The 21270-nt window shown below is 42.0% G+C and overlaps 1 protein-coding gene across 1 annotated transcript; it reads left to right on the top strand.

Moving 5' to 3' along the window:
* Positions 1–3047: 3047 nt before the first annotated feature.
* nelfcd (negative elongation factor complex member C/D) lies at positions 3048–20856 on the top strand. Its single transcript, XM_080727596.1, has 15 exons — positions 3048–3207; positions 5417–5529; positions 6178–6287; positions 7077–7186; positions 8150–8257; positions 9413–9565; positions 10256–10386; positions 10886–11051; positions 11495–11629; positions 12245–12384; positions 13298–13412; positions 15960–16055; positions 17183–17323; positions 18131–18260; positions 19329–20856. The coding sequence occupies exons 1-15, from the start codon at positions 3148–3150 to the stop codon at positions 19361–19363; spliced, it is 1743 nt and encodes a 580-aa protein (XP_080583722.1). The 5' UTR covers positions 3048–3147; the 3' UTR covers positions 19364–20856.
* The last annotated feature ends 414 nt before the right edge of the window (positions 20857–21270 follow it).

The raw sequence follows: 21270 nt of genomic DNA, 5'->3' as shown, positions 1-21270 counted from the left end.
AGCGTTTTGCCATAGCAATGTGTGTGTGTAGCCATATTACATCACCAATAGACCGTTTGTCAGCCTTCTGATTGGTCCCTGAGACTCCCTGACTGGCCAACCAGAAAAAAACATTCACTTTTTGCTATCGGGGGTGGAGTTTGTGCAGTGGAGAATGTTGCTTCAGCCTTTCAAAAACTGTCCGCAGTGCGCGACACGGAGATCGGCCGGTACGGTGATAGCGACGGCAAGCGTCAAGCGATCTCGCTCATCATAACGAATAAGCTTCAACAAACTAGTTCACATGTACCTTATCAATGGTCTAAGAGTCACGATTGGGTACATATAATTTAAATGGGCAGAATTACGAAAAGCCAGCCTATTATGTGAGGAGAAACATTCTCTCTGTCCTCTTCCTAGTACCCAAGATGCAATGCGCTTCTCTTTCTATCTCTGATCCAGAGGATTAAACTAATTAAAACATTTATTTTTCGGGGGAAAACTACTGTTTTGCTATGTAATTACTGTACCTTTTTCTTCCCTTTTTATTAATATCACGTAGATGTGTTTTTTGTGGTACTTTATATAGCTGTAATGAGGCTATGAAGGGAAAAAAAATCGCATCCACTACCACTATAAAAGAATCTGCAAAGAGGATTCTGTCCCACTGGGATTAAACAAATTAAAACATATATTTTCGGGTAAATCCCCTGTTTTGCAATGTAACTACTGTACCTTTGTCTTCCCTTTTTATTAATATCACCTAGGTGTTTTTCCTTTGGTACTTTATATAGCTGTAATGAGGCTATGAAGGGGAAAAAAATCCCATCCACTTCCACTATAAAAACAATCTGCCCAGGGTTAATGTCCCATCATAGTAACAGGGCAGAATGGGGCGGGATTTGCAAAAGGGTTTATTACTATGGCGTTTTGCCATAGCAATGTGTGTGTGTAGCCTGTATTACATCACCAATTACCAATTGAAGACGTTATGCAAGCATGACCACCACTCACTTCACATTGGGTGTGATTTTTATTTTATAGCATTGAATAGGCCTACTTTTCACTTGTTGAGTAATATTTAATATTGAATAATATTTGACCAGGAGATCATCTAGCTTTGGTGCTAAATTGGGGTGGGGGTGTCCATTTGTACACTGCGGATTTTACAGTGAAGATTAAAAAAATGGTAGCCTGGTAGCCATCACAAGTTGTTATCTCAAAACAATGCCATAGTTCACAACACAACATAACAGACAGACAGACAGGCTCCACGTGTACAAATTGAGGCAAATCATCTCCTTAAATAACCTATTGTGAAAATTGAAAAGTTTTGATTTGTTATTAATAATCTGAATCTGCAAAGTAACTAGTAACTAATGCTGTCAAATAAATGGAGTAAAAAGTACAATAGACTATACAGTTAGCAGTTAGGCCTACTTTAAAGTAGTATTTTAGTAAATATTAAAGTATTTTTCTATTTGCAAATATTATAAACATTAAGCCTACACATTTCAAAATAACAGACACTGCAATACTGGAAAAATATCAAACTTAAAATTATAAAAATAAAATAAAGAAAGAAGAAATAAAAATAAACAAGCTTGAGGTTGTATAGATTTATAGGCAATACCATAATTCTACACAGATTCCTCTGGTTAAATGTGCTATTAATGAATATGAATTGTAATAGCAAGAATTAAGAGATGGTTGAAAATAATATAATTTGATACCAATACGTTGTACTGGCTTTTATTCAAGTACATTTTGAATTCTGGTCTGGTCTTCACTGGCTCCAGTTAGGTCTTTAAAGAGTACTAGAAGCTGGGCCGCCCTTCGGGCGGCCCAGCGTCTAGTCGGCGACCTGGCCAACTCGGAACAATGTAAATAGGGAATGAATGCCCCGCCCTTTAATGCAAACCCCATTATACCTGTTTTCATAGGACCCGTTTTGACCATCTGTCTGCCTGTGTCCATTTATGCCCATATATGGAGATATCTGTATCTGTCTGTCTGTCTGTCGGCGTCCATTTTATGTCCATATATGGAGATCACTGCAGTTATAGTTCTGGGTCCATTTTATGCCCATATATGGAGATATCTGTCTATCTGCGTCCATTTTATGCCCATATATGGAGTATCTGTCTGTGCCTCCAACTGTGTTGCAGACACAGTGCCGGTTCCCCCTTTAATGCAAACCTCATTATACCTGTTGTCATAGGACCCGTTTTGAACATCTGTTTGCCTGTGTCCATTTATGCCCATATATGGAGATATCTGTATCTGTCTGTCTGCGTCCATTTTATGCCCATATATGGAGATCTTTGACCATCTGTTTGCCTGTGTCCATTTATGCCCATATATGGAGATATCTGTATCTGTCTGTCTGCAATCCATTTTATGCCCATATATGGGGGCATTCATTTTATGCCCATATATGGAGAACGCGCGTGCCCGTGGGACGAACGGTTCTCGAGATACGCGGATTACATACATACATACACACTCACAGAGATTTTTTGTTGACTCATGTGGCGTACGTGATGTCAGAGCCTTTTATGAAGTGATGTCACAATGAGTCAGAGCTTTCGCCGATTTCCTCCGGAACAGCCTGATGTCAACAATCAACCCCGCATAAGGAGATTCCGAACGTTTCGCGCCGGTTCGGGAAAACCGCGCGTCGGGTCGGGTCGAGACCCGGCACTGCACTCCGTGCCGCGGCGGGGAACGCGCGTGCCGAATCTGAAGCCGGTGGGACGAACGGTTCTCGAGATACGCGGATTACAGACACGCAGAGACTTCTCGCATTTATAGATAGATTATTGATATTTTTAAAAAGTATATTTGTGTGCTTGTAAATCGGCTATTTTCAAAGCCAATGTATAAATTAGAGCTGAAGTGTTTTCTTTTTTAAATGTATATCTGCAAAGTAACTTACTTTTATTTCTGAGTAAGAAATGTGAGTATACTTTTTCCACCACTTGTGTCTACGTAAACGTTAGACACGGCGTGATGACGTCATAACGTCACGCAACGTCTCGCCATTTTCCTGTTGTTGTTGCTAGGTCAACAAGCTAAATGAGCATCCTCACTTATAGTTGCACATATCTAACACCTAAACATTGATAGTTTTCATAATAACATTTAGACTGTTATTTTCCCGTCAAGATGGACGAGGAATATTATGGGACTGTTGGAGACTGGGACGGCCCGGAGGGCAATAATATGGTAAATATCAACTTATTATTGTCATTTTGTCACGACTTGTTGGTGTGTGTGGTTATCTTCCTATTATAACAGAACATTGGGTTCTCAAACGTTTTAATTTCAAGGACCCCCATAGACTTGCAACTCAAAACGAACCCTCTTTCAGAACTACTGATTATATATAGAAGATGCTTGATGCTAGCATTAGGAAACTAACCAACAACCATCCATCTTCAGTTTAATGCAGGCGCTTGCATTAAATTGAGGTCGATGAATGGTTTGTTCAGAGGTAAGAGTCTAGACTCACTAGAGCAGGGGTCTTCAACGTTTTTCAGGTCAAGAACCCCCTAACTGAGAGAGAGAGATGAAGCTAGGGACCCCTTAGCTGAGAGACAGATGAAGCAGGGGCCTCTTAGCTGAGAGAGAGAGATGAAGCTAGGGACCCCTTAGCTGAGAGAGAGATGAAGCAGGGACCCCTTAGCTGAGAGAGAGATGAAGCAGGGACCTCTTACTTGAGAGAGAGATTAAGCAGGGAGTCAGGGACCCCTTCGCTGAGAGAGTCATGAAGCAGGGACCCTTTAGCTGAGAGAGAGATGAAGCAGGGAGCCCTTAGCTGAGCCTGAGAGAGACATGAAGCAGGGACCCTTTAGCTGAGAGAGAGATGAAGCAGGGACCCCTTAGCTGAGAGAGAGATGAAGCAGGGACCTCTTACTTGAGAGAGAGATTAAGCAGGGAGTCAGGGACCCCTTCGCTCAGAGAGACATGAAGCAGGGACCCCTTAGCTGAGAGAGACATGAAGCAGGGACCCCTTAGCTGAGAGACAGATGAAGCAGTGACCCCTTAGCTGAGAGAGAGATGAAACAGTGACCCCTTGGCTGAGAGAGAGATGAAACAGGGACCCCTTAGCTGAGAGATGAAACAGTGACCCCTTAGCTGAGAGAGAGATGAAACAGGGACCCCTTAGCTGAGAGATGAAGCAGGGACCCCCACCACTATATACATTGTATACAATTCAGGCTTTTGCAAATCCCGCCCCATTCTGCCCTGTTACTATGCTGGGACATTAACCCTGGGCAGATTGTTTTTATAGTGGCAGTGAATGGGATTTTTTTTTTCATAGCCTCATTATTGCAATTTAAAGTATCAAAGGAAAAACATCTAGGTGATATTAATAAAAAGGGAAGACAAAGGTACAGTAGTTACATTGCAAAACAGGGGGTTTCCCCGAAAATATATGTTTTAATTTGTTTAATCCCAGTGGGACAGAATCACTATTGCAGATTCTTTTATAGTGGAAGTGGATGGGATTTCTTTTTTCGTCATAGCCTCATTACAGCTATATAAAGTACCAAAAAAACCACATCTACGTGATATTAATAAAAAGGGAAGAAAAAGGTACAGTAATTACATAGCAAAACAGTAATTTTCCCCCGAAAATATATGTTTTAATTAGTTTAATCCTCTGGATCAGAGAGAGAATAGAAATAGAAAAAGAAAGCACGTTGCATCTTGGGTAGGAAGAGGAGAACTATAATCTGTTCTCCTCACATAATAGGCTGGCTTTTCGTAATTCTGCCCATTTAAAATATATGTACCCAATCGTAACTAGTTAGACCATTGATAAGGTCCATGTGAACTAGTTTGTTGAAGCTTATTCATTATGATGAGCGAGATCGCCCCCTACTGCCGCGGCCGTACTGGACGAAGGTCGTGCTCCGCACTGCGGACAGTTGCTGAAAGCCTGAAACAACATTCTCCACTGCACAAACTCCACCCCCGATAGCAAAAAGTGAATGGTTTTTTCTGGTTGGCCAGTCAGGGAGTCTCAGGGACCAATCAGAATGCTGACAAACGGTGAATTGTGTTGCAGATTAAACCTTTTCATAGATTTCATAGTTGGATAATGGATTCACATACCTTTTTGAGAGCACTGTCGTCAGCAGTAGGCCTATGTTTGATTCATGTTGATGTGGATTTTCAGACATTTAACCACGATGGTTAAATTATAGTTGTGTAGAAGAAATAAAGCTTAAGTGTGATTAACTTGTATTTTTCAGGAGGATGGTTTGGTTATGTAGAAGAAATTAAGTATAAAAACGTGATTAACTCTATTGTTTACGACGACGGTTATGTAGAAGAAAGCCTATATGATTAACTTTTATTTTTCAGGCGGACGGTTATGTTAAAGAAATAAAGCCTAAGTATGAGTATGACTAACTTTTATTTTCAGGAGGATGGTTATGTCGAAGGAGAAAACGACGGGAAGATCCAAGAGGATTGTCTTACCAAGTTCTCCAGCAGAGATTACATCATGGAGCCTGCTGTCTTCAACACGCTCAAAACGTATGTAATGTAGGCGTCTGATCCGCCCTACATACCATACCAATCGAGCTTGGGGGTGATAAGAATCCACATCTTCAAGGGTCCATTTGGTTCCATGTGTACACTCAAGTGTACAAATGGAACCAAATGGACCCTTGAGTGTACAAATGGAACCAAATGGACCCTTACGGGTCTGGCAGAGTTGAGAGCTCACAGTTCCAGAGCTATGAGGGTCCATTTGGTGTTCCCTGGTCCCAATGTTTAGAACCAGTGGTGTAACATTACACTGAATGTATAGATCAGAAGGTAGCGACTGTCCTAAACTAAATACATTATTAGTCAATTCAGGAATTTGTTGATTTTATAAACACATTTTTAAAATCGTGTTTGATGCAAACAGTAATGAAGAGTCTATTCAGAACTGTCTGAACATCCTAATGTTGATTTCACCATGGTGGGTACTGGGCTATTTAAAGTTAAAGAGTGACAGAATTAAAGGACTATATCTAGAGCTTACAAGACATATGCATTTAAGAAAGCTTAAAAGACTAATCAACTAAACTAACATAGTCTTGGCTGACTAAGACCAAACTGAGTGATGGAGGAAAAGCCCTACAACAGAACAGAGTTAAGATTAGCAGAAGCATAAACAGTGTTTTCTGGTGGCAGGTACTTCCAGGCCGGTGGGTCTCCAGAACACGTCATAGCGCTCCTGTCAGAGAACTATTCTGCTGTGGCCCAGACCGTCAACCTGCTGGCAGAGTGGCTCATTCAGATGGGTAAGACTGGGACCAGGGCTGAGGTGGTACACTGGTACTAGTAACCATGTCTTCATCCAGATTAGGGTTGTCACCATTGTTTCCCCTTCTAAATAGTAAAAATATTCAATCTACAAGCTCATGACTTGTTGTGAGCTTGTAGATCGGCTATTTTCACTACTTTTAACCCATTTAGAACAGGTACACATTATTGTGTATCATTATTTTATGCTTTAACTATTGAAAAATAGCAGATATACAAGCTCACAGCGAGTGCCGCGCTGTGAGCTTGTAGATCTGCTATTTTTGAAAAATCGTGAAAATTAGAATTTTGACCCGAAGTGTCTTTTGAATCCTTGAAGATCCTTTGAAAAACCGATGTTTCTATGACAGCAATCTGGCCAGCCATCGTCAAAGAAAAGGTCCTTTTCACTTAACTGGAGCTCAGTTAGTCTGTTCTTGAGAGACTACTATGTCAGTGGTTCTCAAACCTTTTCATGTGAAGGACCCCCAGACTGATATTTATTTGGCCACGGACCCCCATTCAACATATTTAGTTCCATGGACCACCCAGAAGCAAAATTTGAGTTACAAACGTTCGCTTTGAAAATACATATATTCAAAGATGTGCACACATTTTTACGACTTTTTCAAAAATAGCAAGTGCCGCGCTGCGAGCTTGTATATCTTCTATTTTTCACTGGTTAAAGCATTCAATAATTCTAGGCCTAAAATTGAATCCTTTTTCTTATAAGGTGTCCTCTTCAGGTGTAGAACCAGCTCAGGTCTTTTCCTTGGTCTTATCTTCAGGTGTAGAACCAGCTCAGGTCCAGGAACGTGTGGAGAATCACCTCAAGAGTCTTCTGATAAAGCACTTTGACCCCCAGAAAGCTGACTCCATCTTCACAGTGGAAGGAGAGGTGAGAACAACTCAGAACCTAATGTACCGGGGCACGGTGGCGCGGTCGGTAACGCTGTCGCCTCACAGCTAGAAGGTCCTTGGTTCGATTCCCGCCGAGGGATGCTGTGGGCGCTGGGGGAGTGTTTTCTCCTCCGCGTCATCAGTACCAGGAACTGGTTGGAATAAAGTGTTCCTTCCACGTGCTACTTCCAACCGAGGAAGCTCCCCCCTGTCGGGTGATAAGAAGCGGCCTGCTCACTCCTCACGCATTGAAGGAAGCATGTGCTCAGTTCGGGAACCTCCCCAGGTTGGCAGAGGGAGAGCAGAGCCCAGGATTAAAGCTTAGGCAATTCGCACTGGGTGAAAAAGTTACAAAATCGTGGGATAAAAATGTAGGGGAAAAACCGTACCGTACGTTAATTTTGCAGTGTTATAAGAGATAATCTCACATGATGACGTACCGTTGAATGATTTGGTTGTTAAACTAACCAACACCAAATGTATTTTTATGGTGTTAAACGGGTCATGGAACCATGCAAATGATCTACAGTACACGGTCAGAGTGCACTCCCTACTTTCATCAATCGTATGTCAGAATTGACTTATCCCAATGTACATGAAATATACGACTAGTATATCGTCGCTGTCGGGTGGAAATCTCGTATCTCCAAGTTTCAAATGTGTACATTCTTTCGCAAAGTAAAGCCCTGCTTCATCATACAAGGCCGTCGCACACGCACTAAAGTAGTGAAAACAGCAGATCCAGTAGTGAAAACAACATGCGAGGCGTTGTGTGCTTGTAGATCGGCTATTTTCACTAGTCTAGATAATTCTTTAAATGATAAATACAAAACAAACGGTTTTGGAGATACAAGGTTTTCACCCGACAACGACGATATTCACGTTATTTACGACCAGGTTAGTGAACGAGGCCCAAAAATATGATTTTCTGATCTAAATGTTTCTCATGTTGTGTGTGTAGACGCCTGCCTGGCTGGAACAGATGATCGCCCACACCACATGGAGAGACCTCTTCTACAAGCTGGCCGAGGCTCATCCTGACTGCTTGATGCTCAACTTCACCGTTAAAGTAATGATCACTCAGACACTGCAGATTGGTATCATTTCACTAATAAAAGGCAAAGGGAAATCAAATAGTTGTAGACAGCTAAAACTCTGATCTGTCTTAAAGGATTTTAAGCTGTGACAGCTTTGCTGTTGAGCATCACAGGAATGATATTATGTTCAGCGTGGATCAGCACAGAGATGCCTGGGGGTGTTACTGTTATTGTTATTTTTAAGGATGATTATTTTCAGAATCTCTGCTTTATATTTCCCGGTAGTGACACAGAGAGAGAGAGACAGGAAAGGCAGCATAGAGCCTCTGGCCACCTGTAAAAATGACTGTATAAGGGCACCGTTGGTCTAGCGGTTAATATAAATGTAAAATGTCAACGAGTTTTCTTTTCATTATTTCGACCTGGTTATGCATTTTAGCTGATTCCAGACGCAGGCTACCAGGCAGAGATCACCAGTATGTTGTGTATGTAGGGATGTGACGATACGCGATATTATCGTTTATCATGATAAAAAACACTCACGATAATCGTATCGTGGAGATTTCATTTATCGTGACATCGTCCTCCTCAATGCACTGGGCTCAATTCACCTTTTATTTGCCGAACTGCACATTCGGCACCACTTAAACCCTCTATTGGTAAAACGTACTTATAATATACGTACTTTATACAGTTATTTTTTCACTCTATCAAGATCTACATGCTCACTCTATCATGTAGATCTACAAGATCACTCTATCAAGATCTACATGCTCACAACGCCTCGCATTGCGAGGCGTTGTGAGCATGTAGATCTGCTATTTTCACAATATTTATCTGCGGGACCGAGTCACATTAAATGTAATACCTACAATTCCAAGTACTTGTCAGGGTGGGGGTCCCCAGTTCAAATATGTTTATTTTGGGTTTTACGGCCTAAAAAGGTTTGAGAACCCCTGGTATAGAGCATTAACAAATTCATCCACCAGGGGAATTGACAACTCATTCTTATGACTTCCTATCTAGCCAAGCTTTATAAACTAGTTATTTTTTAAAGAGAAAACAATAAAAAATAAATAAGCGAATATTCGATTTCGGTGAACAACGTCGAATAGTGACTTTGATATTCGAATATTCGAATATTTGGTGAATGCCCTAATGCCCTAAGTGTATGTGGTGTTGTGTAGCTGATTTCAGACGCAGGCTACCAGGGAGAGATCACCAGCGTGTCCACAGCGTGCCAGCAGCTGGAGGTCTTCTCCAGGGTTCTGAGGACCTCTCTGGCCACCCTGCTGGACGGAGGAGAAGACAACCTGGAGAAGAACCTGCCAGAGTTCGCAGTAAGAAGGCTCACGTGACACGTCAAACACTCACACACACACACACACACACACACACACCAAAGAACCAAAACACGTGCAAACCTTTTCATGTCATGTACCTTATGTAAGGGATAAATACTGGCTCCGCGGGGGTCCATATATAACATCCCGACGGACTGATAACTCTTATCAGTTCGAAGGGATGTTATCCCGCTTATTACCCGGCTACTAAATAAGATAAATAATTTGACTCAAAACTAAAAACAAAACAAAGTATTTCCTTGTTTACAGATGGCTGGAAGTGTTCCACAAGTGTTGCGCTGGGCGTCCCCCTAGCACGACACGGTCGCCTTGGAAAACAAGGAAGTGCTGATTAGATAGAATCCATTTTCTGATACTACGTTGTCTATTTCTCGCTTAAATATTTTTTAAAACATTCTTGAGAACAACGTTTAGTTCTAAATGTCGCTGTGTGGTTGTTTACTTGGCTGACATGTTGGATACAGCACAAGATTCACGCAGTGCAGCTTGACTGCAGCAGGTGCTCTGAGTCTTTGATTAGGCAGCGGTCTGTTATAGAGCGGATCGGTCTGTTATCCAGAAATAACAGACCGCTGATTTCAGCAACTGACCAATCAGAATCAAGTATTCAAACAAGCCGGGTAATAATTGAAAATAACTGATCTTGTGTCTCTCTATGCGTTGTAGAAGATGGTGTGTCATGGTGAACACACCTACCTGTTCGCCCAGGCCATGATGTCCATCCTGTCCCAGGAGGAGCAGGGGGGGTCCGCCATGAGGAGGATCGGACAGGAGGTCCAGAAGTCAGCACATCAGAGGTACCATTTATTACTCCATTACTCTGCAACAGGGGTCTTCAACGTTTTCAGGCCCCTTAGTTGAGAGAGAGGTGAAGCAGGGACCCCACAACCTGTTCATAGATTCCATATAGTTTCATTGTTTGACAGCACGATCATCAGTATATTTTGGATTCATGTTAATGTGGGTTTTCAGATATTTAATCACTTGAACCGTCAATACTTAATAAACTTGACCTTTCACTGTACTTAGTCTAATCTTTTCCCCCTCCAAACTGCAAGGCGCTGTGAGCTTGTAGATCTGCTATTTTTGGCTAAAGTTCTCAGAATATGGACGCTAGGGTTCAAGTGGTTAATATAAAAAAGGGGGGAAAAAAACAAGTTTCTATCACACAAAGATTTGGAGGACCCTCTGTATTAACTCTGAGGACCCCCTATCTCTTCAGGTTTGAATGCACCATAAAGCTGTAGAGGGTAATTTCTATGTCCTGTTTGTTGTGGTTATGGTTACTTCTCTCAGAGGGCACGATGCCAGTCAGATCACGCTGGCGTTGGGTACGGCGGCCGCCTACCCTCGGGCGTGCCAGGCCCTGGGAGCCATGCTGTCCAGAGGAGCCCTGAACCCTGCAGACATCACCGTGCTCTACAAGATGTTCAGCAGCATGGACCCTCCTCCTGTGGAGCTGGTGAGAAGAGCACAGCACGTCCACACAATACATGTCATACAGCAGTGGTTCTCAACCTTTTCAGGCTGCGACCCCCCAAAATAATCATATTTTAACTGGGTATCCCCCGAACCTACGAGCACTGAGAACCACTGTCTCCAAACATGCATTTCATAATGCAACTCCAAACATTAATTTCATGAAACATCTACAACAGGGGTCTTCAACAGGGCGTCCGGGACCCGCACCAAATATTTGTGTGATCTGGACTTTTTATTTTAACCACTTGAACCCTTGCATCTCTATTCTGAGGGGAACAGTAGCCGAAAGGGGAAGAGACGAAGGTTTGGTGTACAGGAAAAAAAAAAACAGACCAAGTACCGAGCCAAAGATCAAGTTTCATTGTGGTGGGGGTCTCTGCTTCATGACTCTCTCAGCTAAGGGATCGTGTTTGGTGTTTTCAGATCCGAGTGCCTGCGTTCCTGGACCTCTTCATGCAGTCTCTCTTTAAGCCGGGCTCAAAGATCAACCAGGACCACAAACACAAATACATCCACATCCTGGCCTACGCTGCCAGTGTGGTGGAAACATGGAAGAAGGTAGGAGATTGTCACTTTTCTTCGAATAGAATATTATTCATAGCAGATCTACAAAGTCACAAAATAATAAAATGGGATCTCACAATAATAATAATGTACATACAACGGATGACAACGAATGTTTCTATCTTACACTGTAAGAGCCAAATGGGTGAAAGATGTAAGACTAAAGCCCCTATCAGAGTCCAGGGTGAAGAGCTATTCACCATAAATTTCAGGTGTAAAGCTATCCACCACGGTGTAGTCTTTTTAAGTCATAAAACTACAACATTACGTCATTACTCGCGGTGAAGAGCTTTCCACCGCGAATCCCGACACATCTCTCTGTTTTTACTTTCAGACAGATCGCCCCATCACCCCGTTCACTTATTGGTCGATCTAGACCAGTCAGTCACAGTGATAGGACTTCACCGTGACTGACTATGATGGCCTCCACTTATTTTCTCACTTTAGGTGGATAGCTTTACACCTAAAATTTGCAGTGAATAGCTCTTCACTCTGGACTCTGATAGAGGCTTTACAGGGAGGTTATCCAGACAGAATCATTTGTCTTAACGCAGCGACTGTCTAACTCTAACATGTTATAAACGTATGTATTTCCATTCAACCCCACAGAACAAGAGAGTGAACATAAACAAAGATGAGCTGAAGTCCACGTCTAAAGCCATAGAGACGGTTCATAACTTATGCTGTAACGAGAACAAAGGAGCTACGGAGCTGGTGGCTGAGCTCAGCCCTCTGTACCAGTGTATCAGGTCTGTACCGTTATTATTAATGTACCAGTGTATCAGGTGAGTTAGGGGTGAGGTGGAGATGTTGACTAAAAAATGTCATACAAATAACTGTGTTTAACCCATTTAGACCTAGAATTATTGAATGCTTTAACTATTGAAAAATAGCAGATATACAAGCTCGCAGCGTGGCACCGAGTGCCGCGCTGTAGATCTGCTATTTTCGAAAAATCCCGATTTTCTTTTGCAAGTCTTTGAATATATCTATTTAAAAGCGAACATTTGTAACTCAAATATTTGCTTCTGATGGTCCCTGGAACAACATATTTTGAGATGAGAGTCTGTGGCCAAATACCTGTAATTTTGGGGGTCCTTGACATGAAAAGGTTTGAGAACCACCGATTTAGAGGAAGGATTTAGAAGTCGGGTCAAAGATCGGGTCAAAGATATTCAAAGGCTAGCAAGTCTAGCAATGGAGTGGACTATCGCTGTCACTTCTTTTTTTTGCCCAGTGTTACAAGAGATCCTCCCGTACACGGTTGTTTTTGGTAATGAACATTTGAACCTAGAAATAAAATGGCCAGATAAAACTTAAACAGTTTTTTTTGTTTACTAAAGCCCTTGAGAGACCCCTGTTACTGGAAAAAAGAATATAGCAATTATTACTTTCATAATATAGAGCTTTTTTTTTTGTTATTTTAACTAAACAATATCACTTAATGCACCTTTAACCTTTTTAACCACATCCACTGTGGGCCGCGGATTCACGTCTACTGTCTGTGTGTGTGTGTGTGTGTGTGTGTGTGTGTGTGTGTGTGTGTGTGTGTGTGTGTGTGTGTGTGTGTGTGTGTGTGTGTGTGTGTGTGTGTGTGTGTGTGTGTGTGTGTGTGTGTGTGTGTGTGTGTGTGTGTGTGTGTGTGTGTGTGTGTGTGTGCAGGTTTCCAGTGGTAGCCATGGGTGTTCTGAAGTGGGTTGACTGGACGGTGTCGGAGCCTTCATACTTCCAGCTCCAAACGGATCACACTCCTGTTCACTTAGCTCTGCTGGACGAGGCAAGGCTCTGGATGGACTTGGTTATTGTGTGATGATGATGATGATCAGCTTTTACTTCATGGAAAACATCTTTTTATTTAAATCCACACTAGGGATGCAACAGAACAGAAAGATGTATTATAAAAAAATACTGGATAATCAAATTAGTGATCTTAAAAGCTCATTGTGATTATCTCAAATAATTACGATTAGACTATCCCACAAACTTAATTAGAATCGCCCCGTGTGTTTGTGTGTTTGTGTGTGTTTCCATCTGTAACTCCACGTTCAGCAGTTGTTCAATTGTCTAAAAAACATAATACAAAAATCAATAACGCATGTACCTTGCCCAACATCAACTTTATCACCTTCAAATGTGTCTCTACTTCTCATAATCCCCAAATGTTTAAAATATTTCCCCAAATTTTGGCCTGTAGGCGGCTTTGTCCTGTGATGCGATTTACATCACAAATGGGCGTCAACAAGCGTCTGTCTGCTTCACACCAAGGGGCTGTAGGCTAGTTACTATTATTGTACAGGGTTCCCACCGTCCTCATCAAAAAACTGTTTTCCAGGCCTGTAAAAGGTTTGGAACTAGAAAAGAAAATTTCTAAGAAATTTTAAGTGTGCCTGCAGCTCGCTAAGTGTGTGCAACCTTGTATGTGTTAACATTAGCATATTTGCTAGCATTAGCATTTGTTAGCATTAGCATGTGTTAGCATTAGCATTTGGTGCTGGTCGGATCCTGCGGTCCTGAAGTAAGGATATGGTTTCTTGTTTTTAAGAAATAGGCTCCTCCCACAAGTTCCGCAAGGCGATTACGTTGTCCCGTCGCTCCCGAGATCGTTTGTGTTTCGTTTTGAGAGGGTCGTTCCCCCTGAAAAACACGTTTTGGCATGAAACGGTTACGTTTTGCGCGTTTGTGGTACCCCCTATGGGTCGAAGTGGAAATGCTTTTGGGTATATGTTCAGTATAGCGCCCCCCACTTGTGGTTAAAATTTGGTGTTGACTGGATGTTTCGTTTGTGATTTATGGCTACTTCTTACAAAACGGGCTCCTCCCGCTAAATTTGGAACCCTGTTACGGAAGAACGGTATGGACTATCAAAATGTTGTTTAAATATGTTTATCGCATGAGTCCATAGATCGTGTGTATCGATTTTTGTGACATTTGGAGAAAATATGTAGGAAAAGGAGCAAAAAGTGTGTTTTGAAGAAAATTCAAAATGGCGGAAAATCTATCCTGACGCAAATGGGCGTGGCCTATATGAGGAGATGCGTCATGACCCAAGGAATCCAGGGAAAAAGGAATTTTAATTTTCCGACCCACGGTTCAAGAGTTACAGGCCGAAAGGTAAAGTGGACTGTTATAGCGCCACCATGAGGCCAACTGACGAAATTATTTTTTATTTAATCCTTGATATCATTATAAATCTCCTCTCCAAGTTTTGAAACTGTAGCCCCTATGGTTTGCGAGAAAAAAAATATTGAATGTGAGTTTTTGCGATTCCCATTATAAGTCAATGGGTAAAATTAATTAACTAATAAATTAATATCAATTAAACGATACAACTTTTCTCTTAGAAAAGTAATAGCACACCATTCCCGGCCGAGCCAGTTATTAGCGCACCAAATTTGCAAGGAACTTAATTAATTAATTAAGTATGGCGGATTACAATAAGTGTTTTGCCATTGCATGGCAGGCACACTTAATTAATACAATTCTTTGGAAACTGTGTGGCCTAATGTATACAGGATGTCTCCTGACAAAAAGAACAGATCTGCAAGCCAACCTCACGTTGCTCCTGATACTTTATCTTGTAGATCTGTTCTTTTTGCCATGACTCTTTCTCTCTACTGTGTCTTGGTACATTGATAGCTCACTGGAGTAAGAGCCTCATTATTGCACCGTATGTTTGCTGTAACGAAAGGGCCTTTCTGTGTGGAGTTTGCATGTTCTCCCCGTGTCTCCTAGGGTAGGTACCCTCACAAAAAACATGCATTAATCCTGGTCTCTATACTACCTCCCCCTGGCCAGTCGGGGCCTGATGGAGGGGAAAGGAACTGGTTGGAATAATGTGTTCCTTCCACGCGCTACGTCCAACCGGGGAATCTTCCCCCTGTCAGGTGAAGAGAAGCGGCTTGGACTCCTCATGCATAGAAGGAAGCATGAGGTCAGTCCATTGCTCTCCCCAGGTTGGCAGAGGGAGTGTAGCGCCCAGGATTACATTAGATAATCGACACGGGGTGAATAAATGGGTCACAAAAATATTGGGATAAAAATGCATTTATATATCGTTTTTTTGCAAAGTAAAGCCCTGCTTGATCATATAAGGTCGTCACACAGAAGTAGTGAAAACAGCCGATCTACAAGCACACAACGCCTCGCGGTGCGAGGCGTTGTGTGCTTGTAGATCGGCTGTTTTCACTAGTTTGAATCATTTTTAAAATGATAAATGCAAAACGAACGGTTTTGGACATACAAGGTTTTACAACGACGATATATACAGTATATAAAAAAAAATAAAGCTTCTATATAAATAAAGTTATTGTTATTATTATTCCAGATATGTACGTGCCACCAGCTGCTACATCCTCAGGTTCTACAGCTTCTCATCAAGCTGTTTGAGACGCAGCATTCCCAGCTGGACGTCATGGAGCAGGTGTGTGTAGATTTTGAATTTACATAACCTAATGTTTTGATCATAAGACCCAAGTGCTGAATGTAAGTCTCCAGGTTTTCGTTTATGACACCCATTTACTACGATTTAGGAGTCCACTAGTACAAGTGGTTCTTAATTTTTTTTTTCTTTTTCGCAAGTACCCCCTTAACTCTTGAGCGTGTACAAATTAGAGCTGGGATCGGGCATGTTTTTTTTTTCAGACCGAACCCGAAACGTGGCCGACAGCTTTTTGTCCGCCCCGAATCAATGTCCGACAATGAATCATTAAAATGCGTCCGCTCCGACCCTTATTTTTCCCACCGCTTTCCCCCCTCCTTTCTTTTTCTTTAAGGAAGCCACTGATTTACACTGACTAGCAAATTTGTACTAATGTGCATTGCATGCAGCTTGCCTGCTTGTTACCATTAATAGGAATATTAAGCCACACTGTGGCTTGTGAAAGTGTTCTAAATAGTATGTTGATTATTAAATAATATAAAAAGCCTAATGTACACAGGATGTCACCTGACGAAAAGAACAGATTGCAAGCCATCCGCGCATTGCTCCTGATACGTTATCTTGTAGATCTGTTCCTCCGTGCAGTATAGCCTTGACTAAAGCCTCTATCAGAGTCCAGGGTGAAGAGCTATCCACCGCAAATTTTAGGTGGAAAGCTTTCCACCTCAAGTCAGAAAATAAGTGAAGGCAATCATAGTCAGTCAGTCACGGTGAAGTCCTATTCACCGTGACTGACTGGTCTAGATCGACCAATCAGTGAACGGGGTGAAGAGCCTATCTGTCTGAAAGTAAAAACAGAGAGATGTGTCGGGACTCGCGGTGGAAAGCTCTTCACCGCGAGGAATGACGTAGCGTTGTAGTTTTATGACTCAAAAAGACTACACCGCGGTGGATAGCTCTTCACCGCGGTACCGACTCTGATAGGGGCTTAACATGCTTCTCAAACGTGTTCCTGTCAAGGACGACCAAAATGTAATTTGGCATTAATTAATGGAAAAAAAGAAAGAAAAAGAAGTTAGGATATGGAGAAAAGAGGTTTCTGCCCGACAACAACGATGTGAGATGTAACAAATAAAAAAAATTCAAATATTTTCATTGTTTTTGTCCAGATGGAGTTGAAGAAGACCCTGTTGGACCGCATGGTTCATCTGTTGAGCCGTGGTTACGTCCTGCCTGTCGTAGGTTACATGAGGAAGTGTCTGGAGAAGCTCAACACAGACATCTCTCTGATTCGATACTTTGTCACGGAGGTAAGGTTTTTTTAATGAAGATGTTGCACACTTATTAGCTTATTAAATGATTAAACCCACCCTTCTTCCCCAATTCATTAGAATCAGGGGTTTTGCTGCTAAGAGGATGCAAAAAACAGTGACAGAGGATTATCACTAATCAAAATGACATTCAGCTTTTCTTTTTAAACAGAATGTTACAAATGAAACCATGAGCTACAGATCCAGGGTTCCCACGGTCATGAAATTCCTGGAAATATTTTGAAATTAGAAAAATATTTTTCCAGTACTGGAAACGTTCTGGAATTGATCAAGGGTCCTGGAAGGTCCTGGAAAAAATAGCCATTTATTGTCTTTTGGTTTATTGTATTTGGTTATTATTTTGTTAATACCTCTGAAATGACAAATTAAACATTGGCCAAATTGTCAAATATTAGAGGCAGAAATTGTGAAAATAGCCCGGTTTTCACAATAAAACCGTGTTATACAAAATTCCTCAACTCTTAGTGCTCGTCAGGGTGCCAGGGTCCCCAGTTCAAATATTATTTTGGGGGTCACGGCCTGAAAAGGTTGAGAACCACTGGCATACACTACCTGTCTTTGGGAATTGCGCATAGGAGTAAGCGACTTGTTATTGAGCTGAATTATTGTTATATAGTCCTGGAAATCGTGTTAAATATTCTGGAAAAGTTTTGGAAATTAATTGGTAAAGATGTGTGGGAACCCTGCAGACCTGTAAAGGGACCATTTTTGATTCCTAACTATCAATAATTTAGCTGGGGACCCCCTGTAGGAGCCCTGGAGTTAATGATGCTTGTTTCCTTTAAGGTCCTGGATGTGATCGCTCCTCCCTACACATCAGACTTTGTTCAGCTCTTCCTTCCCATCCTGGAGAACGACAGCATCGCCGGCACCATCCGGGCAGAAGGGGAGCACGACGCTGTCGCAGAGTTCATAGGCAAGTTGTGCTCTGTTAGCATTTACAGTAGCTACAACCACTCACAAGTTGTGTTCTGTTAGCATTCAGCTACAACCACTTAACAACCAGTAAAGCCTGTATCAGAGTCGGGTGCGCGGTGTAGTGCCGTGTAGTCTTTTTGAGTCATAAAACTACAACGTTAACGCTCAAAAAGACTACACGGCACTACACCGCGGACCCGACTCTGATACGGGCTTAAGACTCCCTAATAGGGAGGTAAGCGACCGTCAGGTCGCATACACAAACTTTAGAAGGCAATGTTTGGCAATCAGGAGGGAATATGAGAAATGGGACAGATCCATGTTGATAACATGACTTTAGAGATACTGTGTACCGCTTTGCGTGATTTTAGGGCAAAATCTGTAGGAGCAGTGTCCAAAAATGTGTTTTGCAAAAATCGGCCTGATGGTGGCACTAGATGGGACAGATTCGTGTTGATGACATGACTGTAGAGATACTGTGTACCGCTTTGCGTGATTTTAGGGAAAAATCTGTAGGAGCAGTGTCCAAAAATGTGTTTTGCAAGAATCTGCCTCATGGTGGCGCTAGAAGAGGGCCATGTGAGAAAGTGTGGCATGGATTGGGGCAAGGGTGGCAGAAATATGAGTAGGGGAAAAGTGTGACGTGACAGACAGACGGTGGAGGTTTTGATAGTAACTGCGCAATAACCATGTTCTTCTTTTGCACTGATTCAGATGAAAATGCTGCCTCATAATTCTTGATATAGCTTCTTGGCTTCTACCTATCAGCTTTATCAATGGTGTAAACTGTAAAGTAACTAAGTACAGCTTAGCTCAATGTACATTCTGAGCTTATAGATCGGCCATTTTAAGGGGGGGAAGGGGAGAAAAGAAACGGACCAATTATAGAGCCCTGATGGACTACAGTCAACTAAATATACAGGCAGGGGTTTAAGTGGTTAAAGCAATGAAAACGTTCGCAGTTGTAAACGTGCGTTTTATTCTACACTTCTGACTCGATTTTAATGCACGATACCTAGAAAAACAAGCACCTCACCTACTTGTTGTTTTTGTTTATTGTTTCCAGCTCATTGCAAGGGTAATTTCATCATGATGAATTGATTCGGGGGTAAAGGAACCACCACCACCAAGACGAAGGAGAGACACAGAATGTAGGCCCTGTTTGCTACGAGGCCCCCATAACACTGATATCTTCTGCTGGATGCCATCAGGGGTGTCGCACCAAATTCTGGGCCCTGAGTACAAGGATTCACTGCGGACCCCCCATGAATGTTCTTCATTGGGGGTGGGGGTTTAATCCATTTAGACTGGAAATATTTAGTTCCAGGGACCCCTCAGAAGCAAAATCTTAGTCACAAATGTTTGCTTAAAAAATACATATATTCAAAGATTTGCACACATTTTCACGACTTTTCAAAAATAGCAGATATACAAGCTCGCCACGCTGTGAGCTTGTATTTCTGCTATTTTTCAATAGCTAAAGTGGAAAATAATTCAGGCCCCTCCACCTTGGGCCCTAGTAACTCAACCCCACTCCCCCCCCCCCCCCCTTGTGACGCCCATGGACCCCATCATGCATCGAACACACTGTCCCATGTACCAGGCTCATCTCACATCCTCTTTGTGCTCAGTCCTCCTAGCTCCTCTATCCTCCTACAAGGTTATGGAAAGGAGGAAAGTACATTTCCGATTCCGATACCCACAACTTGCGTATCGGTTGATACAGAGTACACATCCGATACCGGTGTGTAATTAAAAAACAAAAACATCTCAAAGTGGGGTCCGGGAAACCTCAGGGTTCGTTGAGGGGCTTCCAAATGGACCCTGGTACAGTAGGTCTATAAGGACGGTGATGAGCAAAAGCAAGCCACAAGTGGCAGCACTGACAAGAAGAACAAGCACAAGAAGTCTTCAAAGCACTCTAAACGCAAAGGATTTTTTTTTTTAAATTAAACAAACATGTTAGAGAACCACCGATCAAGGAATAGATGAAAATGCCATTGATAATTGTGCATCTACAAGTTAGTAAAATTATAATAGTATAAAACAGTAGTGCAACTGAAGCGTTAAAAAAGTATGGCCTACTTGTGCGGCAGCAGAGCACGCCATGAGGTGCGCTCACCACTGGCATTACCAGGAATGCTGGTCCCTCGTTGGCTGTTAATGATGACGTTGCCACAAATGCTGATTGGGCTACGGGCTTAAACAAAGAAGGACACCGACATGCATACCCAGCCGATCGCAGTACAAGTAATTACGACGATGACCTTTTGGAGTGAGGATAGAGCTAGGACAGAGCAGATTAAGGACCTGACAGACAGTGAACTGGATAATTAGTTTCGTTTTTTTCTCAGTAAAACCCAATTCATGATCCGACATGGAACACATAGCAGAAGTACAAGCTCACAACACGTACGGTGAAGCCACTCAACGCCTACATTACTCTCAAATTCAAGAGGCTTTGTAGGTATAATACGGCCACTTCAAATGCAGTCATTTTTGTTTCCATAAGAATATATTTCAGTTTTTCTTTTTCTATATTTTCTATGTTGATTTTGAACTGTTTTAAATAAAAAAAACTGAATATGTAATAATGGTATTGTATTGTGACATTTTGTCCTTGTGGTGGTTGACTGTTACCCTTTTGCACTGACTGGCTTGCTTTAAGGGGAGAAATCACACCTTTATAGATAGATAGATAGATGATATCAGTATATAAAATCCCTTCCAGCTGATGCCATCTCCGATCCGTGTCGGCAATAATGCAGCAATAATACAGCAATAATGGCGGTGAAAAAAAACAAAACAAGTATGGACCCTAGGCATTATCAGCCGCAGGCATGTCCCGAAAAAAATTACTTTCAAGCGAGATATAACAATTTATCCGTTCGCTCCTGTCTGAAGTCCTGGTCAGACAAATCGAGCAAAAATTATTCTATTTGAAAAAACGACACCTGGACCATCTTTTGGGGGTCCAAATAAGTACTTTTAGAGGTAAGACTGCCTTT

This window comes from Nannobrachium achirus, assembly GCF_963921795.1.
Source record: "Nannobrachium achirus genome assembly, chromosome: 6".
Taxonomy (NCBI): Eukaryota; Metazoa; Chordata; class Actinopteri; order Myctophiformes; family Myctophidae; genus Nannobrachium; species Nannobrachium achirus.
The sequence above is the reverse complement of the archived record's forward strand: the minus strand, read 5'-3'. Positions and strand labels throughout refer to the sequence as shown.